The 10,421-nt window shown below is 38.0% G+C and overlaps 1 protein-coding gene across 1 annotated transcript in view; it reads right to left on the bottom strand.

Annotated features, from left to right (window-relative positions):
- LOC145995018 (pickpocket protein 19-like) overlaps window positions 1-4,120 on the bottom strand; it is a 29,002-nt gene extending 24,882 nt beyond the window's left edge. The window contains exons 1-3 of the mRNA XM_083131550.1: window positions 3,918-4,120; window positions 3,060-3,263; window positions 1,276-1,495 (exon numbers count right to left, since the gene is read on the bottom strand). Coding sequence (XP_082987676.1) covers window positions 1,276-1,495; window positions 3,060-3,263; window positions 3,918-4,120 — 627 coding nt within the window. The remainder of the gene's footprint in view (window positions 1-1,275; window positions 1,496-3,059; window positions 3,264-3,917) is intronic.
- Between the last annotated feature and the right edge of the window lie 6,301 nt (window positions 4,121-10,421).

A 10,421-nucleotide genomic window follows, 5' to 3' on the forward strand; every position in this document is an offset into this window, starting at 1 on the left:
TATGTGGCACCATTGCATTTCTACTCAACCTCTGAACTCCATGGCCGTTGCGGTAGAGTGGGAGAGAGTATATAGAAATCAAAATATTCCTACGTAGGGCAACATTTTATGGACATCTTGTTGAAACTTTTGAGGTGTTAGGTGGTTTCGGAAGAGTGTGGAAAATCACTATCAACAGTAACATCAAGAACGATAGTTTTTAGTTATTTTAGCGGTTTTCAAAACGGATGATTCGTATTAAATATGTGTTACTAGAAATTCGTATTATGATATTAAGTTGTTGATAATGTTTGACTACACTTAATATATTTTAAAGTTATGTATCTTGAAAACTTAATGGACAATGCCATGGACCCTACAAAAAAAATATCCAAGGGGAAGGGGATCAAAATCGTAAAGTTATGTCTTTCAATTTGACATCATCTTTACGTGTCACTAGAAGAAAGAACCGGCCTCCGTTGCAGATATATAGGGAGTTCGCTACGACGACAGGGGTCCCGGATTTGAACCCCGGCCTGGACATTGATGTTCTTTGTGAGTGTCCTTCATACATTTTCATCATATCATCACTCATCTTCATCGACGCGATTAGCCAAAAGTGGCAGAAAAGAGACGCTAAAAGTAGAGAGAGAGAGAGAGAGAGAGGAAGAGGAAGATAGAGAGAGAAAGAAAGAAACGTGAGACAGAGAGAATACAGGAGAAAACTGAACAGAAAGCAAGAGGAGAAACATAGAATAAAATATCGAGAGATGAAGTAAGCATGAACAAAGGGATACGAAAAAATTGATTACATTGAATTGATTTATTTTACTTCACTTTCTACCATTTTTGGTTACCGGTAATCGCGAAGATGAGGATGGATGGTGATATGATGAGAAGGATGAAGGGACAATGACAAACACATATGGACGAAACGCAAGTCCTACATGGAATTATGCTGCTGCTCCAGTCCAGACGCAAGAGCCTCGTCTGCAAAATGCAGACCAGGGTATAACTACGTGAAAGAGAGTTTTCGGAAGACACCCAAATGCCAACCTAAGAAAAGAAAATCGAAAACTAGAAAGAAGATAAATACAAGAAAATATAAACATATAAATGAAAGGGAGAATGGAATGAAGAGACAGGTAAATTTTCATTATTCCAGTGAGGGGGGAGTGGCCCACAATCCCCACAGATTCCCACGGTCATTACTCTTGGGAACGTTAAGAGAAATATACAGAAATAGAGTCCAGAGCTGATGAACGAGACAAAGTAAAAATATAAATTGCCTCCTACCTGTAACATGAGCTGGGTGACATTCAAGTGGCCAAACCTCCGGATCATATTCTGCTTAACGTTATCTTCGTTGACTGTCAAGTTGTCGAACTTTCTTCGAGCTTTCCGCATGACAACTTCGTCGGAAACTTTGGTGTAGTACTTGTGGGAGGGCTCCCCCAAGCTTTGCCCCAGGATGTACAAAAGTTGAGCCCCTTCCACGTCGTTCCTTTCCAATAGCCTGAGATGGAGAAGAATAAGACAAGTTTAACATTTCAGACAATAAATGTTGTCGGAAACAACAAGGTTAACAACTACTGTTGATATTTGATCGTGTGGCCGTATGAGGGACAAGTGATCGCCTGTTGTTCACTTGTTTCCAGAAGCACATGGCAAGGTCCTGAAAGAAACTAGAATTATAAGAATGGTATTGAGCTGACTTCGGACAATATGTATTTACTTACACCTTCTTGACCTCCCCTATGATGTAATGGTAACGTAGCCGTCTTACAATCAAGGGGTCCCAGCCTCGATTCCGGTGAAGGGATTTAAACTTTAAGTCCAGTTCCGGTTAGCTAATTTGTGCAGAAAATGTATTTACTGTTAAGAGTATAAGGCTAAATGGATTAGGCCGGATTTGACCTAACAGTTTACATTTTGTGACTTTGTGGTTATGGATTGTGAAGTAATGGTGTACATGTTGTAGAGTTGAAAGAAATGATTATTTTTATAAATTAAGTGTTTATTCAAGAACATGTTGTGTAATTTTACGTTTACAACAAACGTTAACTTAAAGCTTTGCCTCTCCCAGAGGATTATGTGAGATAAAGTAGTCATTTCGATTTATCAGTTGCATCAACTTCTTTAAAATGATCTTCAGAAATCAAGTTCATCATAAATGAATAGTTCAACAGAACCAAAGCCCTTCCATTAATATAGTAAACATTTTGCATTAATTGTATAATCAAATAATAATAAGCAGGGGCCCAGTGTTTGGCATAAATGGGTTTTCAAAATTTTATTCGTGGGGTTTAATGGATATAGTTTCTTCAATGCCATTATAATGTGTTATTTTACATATAAACTACTATTAACAACAAATCGGAACATTATGAACTAAACATCAGCACAGCATGTGATCATTTAAAAAAAACTGAAGTCTACTAGGAACACAAATAAATTTGGTTGTAAAAAGATCAATGCTATGAATAAGAGAATTAGAGTACATCAAGTCAATATTTACATTGTGGATATAATTGATTAATTAAGGCTTACATGTAACGTGGGAAAAAAATATAGATATATGTGTGTGGGGGGGCGGGTGTGTGTGTGTGTATTTTTCCTTGGCACTAAAAGCTGAATTCCTTCCATTGTTTACCAGTGTACATAGTCATGCCTCTTCTCCACTTATATTATGTACAGGAAGACTATAATAGGGGGACTGAACCTACAGTTTAAAGTGAATGTCGAACCGGGGCTCCTTGCTTACAAGATAAGGCCGTTACTACTATGCCATTGGGGAGGTCTGCTAAATATAAACATATATATAGAGAGAGATGAGAGAGAGGGGGGGAAAGATAATCAGTGTCTATAAATTGATTGATTTGTTTTATTTTACTTCGCATTTCTTCCACTTTTGGCTAATCGCGAAGATGAGGATGAGTGATGATACGATGACTGATGAAGGAGTCACTCACAAACACCTATGCTCAGGCCGGGATTCGAAACAGTGTCTATAAACTAGCATTATTTATGAAACTAAGCTTTCAATTGATTATAGGATAGAAATAATGTTTTGGACTTACTTGTCTACGAGTTTGAGCAGATTTTCCTCAACAACCCTGTAGTAATTGCAAATGGTTACCGCCGGAAAAGGAACGAGGTACACGGGGTACGCCGTCGTCTCCACCACGGTGCTGGTAGGGCTCGTGATGTACCGGTGCCAGAGAATGAGGATTATGCAGAGGGCGAGTATGACTGCTATGATGCACCAGGCAATCCAAAACAACCTAAAAATTAACGATATGTTATGAAATTATATTTCACCATGTCAAACCTGATTTCTTACGTGTTTCCAAATAATGACGTGAGTACCAGTAACAATCCACACTTCGGTAGCCTAATCATTGAACTATTGTACAAACAAACCTATCTTCGTTGTCATTTGTCTTTACAGAATCACTTATACCCGGTGGAGGGACAAAGTGGTTCGAATTCCACTTTAAACTGTAGGTCCAGTCCCGATTAGCCTTACTGTGGATAAAGTGGACTTATAACACCACCAACTCAATCATATACGTATGTGACTTCTCACATGAAAATCTTATTTTTGGAATTTTGAAAACTATGGAGCAATTTATTATTTGGATTAAATGATTAAATATTAGAAAACATAACCTAGTTCTTGAATATTGAATATTTTGAATCTAAATCATTTTTTTACTTTGGTTATTCAGTTCAAATGCCAACTAACTGAACTTTGTGTTATCGACTTCAAAAATAACGATATTTCAGCTTTTTTGTAAATAGTCACGACTATGCCAATTTTCAGGGGGTTCGAAGAACAGGTTCAACACCCCTCCCGACGCCCATGCTCTTGTTCCTAAGCAGCCCCAGTTCTTTCCCCGTCTAATCTCTTTCGTGAGTTGGTCCGTCGCTCTTACCTTTCAGTCCAATGCCTCTCCTCCTCGCAGATATACTTCAAGCCATGCAGGGACGAATGGCAGCAGTAGTCCTTGATTTCAATGACGCAGGAGCTGTCCGTGGCTGCCGTTGACCTGTTGGGCGTCTCGTGGAACACCCTCCTCTCGACCTCCACCAGGGGCTGCTCCATGACCTCCTGGTCCCTTGGAGACCCCTCGAGCATTGGCGTCGGTGGTTGACTGAGATGGGTTCGGCAATGACGCACTTCCGGTCAGTCAGAGAGAACGTGTTCAATTGCATTCCCGTTGACATTGAAATTGATTATTCCAGGTGAAGGTCAGGTACCTATTTATATTTGCACCACTTCGTTATAACGACCTGCTGAGTACACAAAAAGTTCACTCGATACCTGTCGCGAGGTGACGGAGAAGGTGGTGTCCATCTTGTCCCTGCTAGCAGAATAGACTCATTCCTAGACTTGTGACCTATTATACGCGGCTCGGGCGTTCTCTTCTCCTCCTACACACGGTGAAAGTAGAATAATGTCAATGAATTCCTACCCCAGACCGATAATATCTCTTTTTCTCGATCTCAGCTGGCGACGATTCGATGCACGTGTCAGATAAGAACAATAAAAATTCCGTTTTCATGGAGCGCTTTTGTTGACTAATTGCAAGTGCTCAGAGACTGATCATTACACTGTCTCTTCAAAACGACAATTAATTGGTTCCTTCCATGTTGACAGTATAGCATGGCTAAATGGGGATCGCAGAAAATTTTCTCAGGTGGGTCCATGAGTGAACCAAGAGTCATAACAAAACACTATGTTTGAGAGAGAGAAATGAAGAAAAAAGAGAAGGAAGTGAGAGAAAGAGTATGGGAATAAAACAAATAAAACCGTGAGACGGATAGGGGGAAGAGAGAGAGAGAGGAAAAAACGAAACAGAGAAAAAGGCATAATGATAGGTAAAGGAACAACCAACACGAGAGAAAGAGAAGGGAAGAATAATAAATTCTAACACTAAGGTGAAAAGTGAGAAAACAAAAATAAAAATATAATTATTTTTTTTCCTAATTCGGGTCGACACCCATGCATGGTTATCAACATCTCTACACTGAATGATTTAAGTAATGTTGCTAGTTTGTGTCATTAATCGCAACGACAGGGTTAAAAGACAATGTAAATGCGAATAACAAGCAACATCCCAGCATCAGTGTGGAATAGCACAATGGGATACAACTACACACTTAAAATGAAACTTTAGGTAAAATAAATAATTAAATAAAATTAATGCAGTTCAAGTTTTCTAATCTTCTATATATACAGGGTGTCATTTTAATGGCGCCCACGGACCACGGAAACGTATAGAAGACATCAAAACAAACAACATTTCTCAGTAACATTTTTCTCGTTGGTGCATCATTTCGGCGCCACAGTCGTTCAAAAAAGCCCGTTTTGCCGCCTGAATGCTGGCAACCACACACAATATTTGATTGAATTTGTGACGTCATATCCAGTCCTGAAGCGATGCGTTCCAGGGTTGCGAGGAACACTCCCATTCTGTGAAAAATGCCATAGCTACAATCAGCCACATTATGTACCGTAAAAGAAAACGAGAAAACACGTTCTTTAACCTAACAGGAAGTAAACAAATGACACGAAAACTGATAGAAAGAAAACAGAATTCAAGTGGAAGTGGTCATTACGAATTTTTTCTCAGCTTACATGTCAAATATTTGCAAATCTAGTTACCAAGTTGGCATCTACAATTTAGTCTATCCACTTCGTCCGTCTGTGACACACTGAACAGATGACAAAATAGAAATGAAAGAACTCAAAATATATATATATATAATGTATATTCAGGGCATTATGAGGCAAGTGACAAAAGTGGTTGAAAAAAACAGGGATATAAGTAGTAGTAATACAAGCTGTCCGACGACTGTGTTTATCTATGCACCGGATACACATGTAATGTAATAGTTTGCAACTGTGAACAGGGCAGTATATTCGCTACTGATTCATAATTAGATTGTTACTGTGGTTGTACGTGTTTTAGCCGTAATGTAACAACGTGAACCTCGGATACTTCCGTTATCAGCACAAAAGTACCACAAGGCATCTGGACACACACCTGTAGATATCAACCTTGCAACGAGATTTGCAAATATTTGACATGTAACTGGGCGTAAACAGCCACATGTAAGCTGTAAGTCCAATAAAATGTATTGTTTTTTGATATTTGACATGTAGGCTGAGACAAAATCCCATATTGACACTTCATTTTGAATACGTTTTTACCATTTCTCATATCGTTGGTTCACTTCCCCCTTCCCCTGAGATGACCGCTGACCTTCTTGCTGGTAGGCTATGATGTTCGGTCTACTGGACGCGTTTCTCGCTTCGTTTTACACTTAATCATGTAGTTGGTAGTTTGTCAATTTTCACAAAATTTGTGTGTTCCTTGCAACCCTGCCGTGCGCTGTTTCGGCGCAGGAAATGACATCACAGATACGATCAAATGTTGGGTTGGGTTGCCAGCATCCAGGCGGCAAAACGTTTTTTTCTTTAAACAGCTGTAGCGGCGAAATGATGCACCAACGAGAAAAATGTTACTGAGAAAAGTTGTTTGTTTTGATGTCCTCTATACGAATCTGTGGTCCGTGGGCGCCATTAAAATGACACCTTGTATATACATACAAATATGCATACAATAACAACTGGAATGGCCAGCATTAGCATGCCGGTACTATTAAAAAAATATTTTTGGAATTGTTTGGAGGGAAGTGTCGACCTGATTTCCTTCCTTGCTTCTGACGTCAGTGCTAGATGAGAGTTAACTGCTCAAAAACGCGACTTCGTGTGTAAGTGACAAATTTCGGCTGAACTCAGTTGGTATCTAATCATCCGACATAAACAAAACACATACATAAAAATCATTGAGGTTTATTTACAAGAGTCGCTGCAACTGCTTTATATTTATATATAAAGAATGTAACGACCGCCATGTTAGGCATATTTCAGTCGTATATTGGCATTTATCTTATTCTATACTTTCAAGTTAATAACTTTGATTAAATTATTTATACTTAATTGTTTTCATAATTCATGTATATATTTACGTTTTATCTTATGTTATAATATTATTCGCGTATTTTTGCAACATTTATTGAGAATTTATAGGCTAATAATTATCCCAAATAATATATGCAACGTTTTCATTGTTTTTCAAATTTAAAATGGATAGGATTATTTCTATCTTTCACGCAAATTTTGTTGTTTAATCACAAGTTAAATACATTTCTTCTTAATATCGATTTTTGTTCAACAATGTACAAGATTGAAGTAATTTGTCTTCGTTATAAACTAAATCTTTATTTAATCATTTTTATGTGCAAGGGCAAATATGAATTATTTGATAAAATCAGTTTAGTTATTTCTATATAGTTTAATATTGTAACATTATAGCAAAGTATTTCTCCCTCGTTTTCAATAAAATATCGTTTTCCTATTGGCTGTTTATTTTAGGAGTGGGGGAACCACGCTACGTGGTTTTGGCGATGTAAAAACTTCCGCGTTGGCATTTTTAATTGTTGCCAATCTGAACTTTAGCTTACTATCGCTAATTAACATTGATGTGTTATATAAATTATCAGTTTTTCGTGTGTTATTTTATGTTATGAGTTTGTATTATTGTAAGATAGAACAATCTGTTATGCTGCGCCTCGCGCTTGAGGTACGTAGGCAATTGAGGTCTTGCTATTAACTGTGAAGGCGGTACGCGGACTCTCGTGTAAAATAAGTTGCTTAACACTGCCTACGAGCGTGCATGACCCAACAAATTATAATTTTAACTTGTGCGAATCAGTATGCACGCGCGCGATTCGTGATTAAAGATTTTGGACATTTTAATTATAAAGTATTTGAATTTTATTTACTGTCACGTGTCGCAATTAGGTGGTTTCCTTCCTGGAGGAAAGGTGGATCGTCTTAATCCCGATCCCTGGGTGAGAACTGATGCTCCCAACTGACCAGCCGGAGCAAGGAGCGGTGTGTTGCCAATTCGGATCTCCATACCCTGGAGTTACGAGTGGTGGCACGTTGCAAGAACGAAAGAAAATGGAAAGAAAAATAATTAAAATTCAAACTCGAAACTAATTGTCACCAAATGTCTACACAAAGAACTATGAAGTTTGTTGTTATTCATGCACTAAAGTTTAACGAATCCCTACAAATATGTTAACTTTTTCAACAAATGCAGTTCCGATTAGCTTTCTATGTAAAATGACACCTAATTCAAACATTGTTTCATAAGTCTTCTTCTTCCTCTGATGCATTAAATGTCATCATATCTACCACGAAACGAAGCCGACCATAAAATGTAAGGAAATAATTTAGTTTTTCTTCGGTATCTAGGAAAAAGCCATTGTAAATGGATATTATCTGTTGTTTCGGTACATCTTGAACCTTACATAGCCTTTCGAAAAAGTCACCCTGCCTTTGTGTTAAACCTGCGATTTCTATCATGTTTATTTTTGGTGCGTTGTACATGATCTTAAACAAAGTTTCAGTTGGCACATTACCATCCAGAATAATGTGCTTGAGGTGCTTCAGTGTAAAAGTCGATCGAAAATCTCCCCATTTAAAATATGTATTCCTGTAATCTGTTTGATTGATTTAGTTTATTTTACTTCGCGTTTCGTGCCTCTTGGCTAATTTGCGAGGATGGGGATGAGTGATGAAATGATGAAATTGATGAATGGTTATTCACAAACAACCAAGCCCGAGCGGGATTCGAACCCGGGACCCATGGCGTCGCAGCGCGATGTGCCAACAACTTTTTTTTAAAAAATATTTATTTACAATTTTTCTTTCATACAGTAATTTTTACATTTTTTTGGATAACAATAGTTCTTTGTACTTTAACATTCCATCAGCACCTTTAAAAAATGTGTGAATAATATTTTTCTTTTATCTTGAGGCACTTTATTATATTTCTGTTTAACATATATTAAAAATTGATCATTAAAATCTATACCTTTATATATGCAGACAAACAATACATAATGTCCAACCAACCATTGTACACTACGCAATTTAGTACATGGAAAATACGAAAACGTAGGTAACATTATGTTATGCACAGTAAACGCATTGGGATGGGTGCGACAAATTTTGCCTAATAACACACATAGATATTTCCATGTTTCACGTGTCCGTATGCATTCACTTAACCAGTGTGAAATCGAACCATTTTGTTTACACCTACTACATAGTGGGTCTTGTAACAGTTTTAATTTATGTAATTTCTCTTCCGTCACCACTATATCCTGTACCACACAGTACCACGCAGATTTTACCAAGGACGATAAATGTGGTGCTTGAACATTGTTCCATATATTGTGCCAGGGATGAGTTGGTTGTTTAATCATTATCTTGCAGCTAGGCAGTGTTGCCAAACAACGTGACTTGTATAATTGAGATACTTTTAGTATTTCAAGAGTTTTTGCTGAAAGTAGGATATAACAAATTTCTAGCACTGATTCTTGTAAATATTTATAATGCGGTGGCACCGTTGCTATAGCGATCGGAGACTGCAATGGTATGGTGTCCAAAATCTGCTTAAGTATTACACCCGTTAAACTGTCTGGGAAGTTTACTAACATTGACATATCTGCTTGCACACAGGAATTCGAAAGAAACGCCCTCCCTTACGGTTATGCAACCCGGAATTTTATATCATCTAGTTTCGCCTGGTAGAGTAGTTCCCGAGAGGAGCAGTGTTTCCAAACCTATAACTGTACTGTTTCCAACCATGTATTGGTTGGTTGGTTGTTGACTTGGTGTTTTAAGTCCACAATGCACAGTATGACTAATCGGGACTGGACCTACAGTTTAAAGTGGGATCCGAACCCCTTTATGCCTCCACCGTGACCCCTTGATTACAAGGCGACGACGCTACCACTGCGCCATCCAAGCAAGTATTGCTTCGTAGAAGACTAAACCTTCACGTAAACTTCTTCATTCGTGACTTACATTTGGTATACAGACTCACATTCCAGGACACTCTTTTCCTGTATTGCATGTTTTCTGGAGCATTTATTTTTCCTTCTGCGGAGAAAATTCTGTTATTATTTTACATCTTATGTTTCGCAGCTTCTCTACCATTTATTGGCTAATCGCAACAATGAGGATGAATGATGACTCGATGAAATTGATAAAAGGTCAGTCATAAAGGAACCATGGGGGCTAGATTCATATTATTATTATTACTATTATTATTATATTTCTTTTTTTACTTTACTTTTGGCTAATCGCAACGATGAGGATTAGTGTATGATAAAATTCATGAAGGAACACTCATAAACAATCATACTCAGGCCGGGACTCGAACCCGGGAATTTCGGCAGCGAGATCAAAAGCCGACGGCTTATCACGCTCGGGCACAGCGGCGGCCAATTATTATTAGTGATATTGTCTCAAGTAGTGTATTTTCCCACCATATTCTTTCATACAATCATGA

The sequence above is a fragment of the Lepisma saccharinum genome, chromosome 11, assembly GCF_977018435.1.
Source record: "Lepisma saccharinum chromosome 11, izLepSacc3.1, whole genome shotgun sequence".
Lineage (NCBI taxonomy): Eukaryota > Metazoa > Arthropoda > Insecta > Zygentoma > Lepismatidae > Lepisma > Lepisma saccharinum.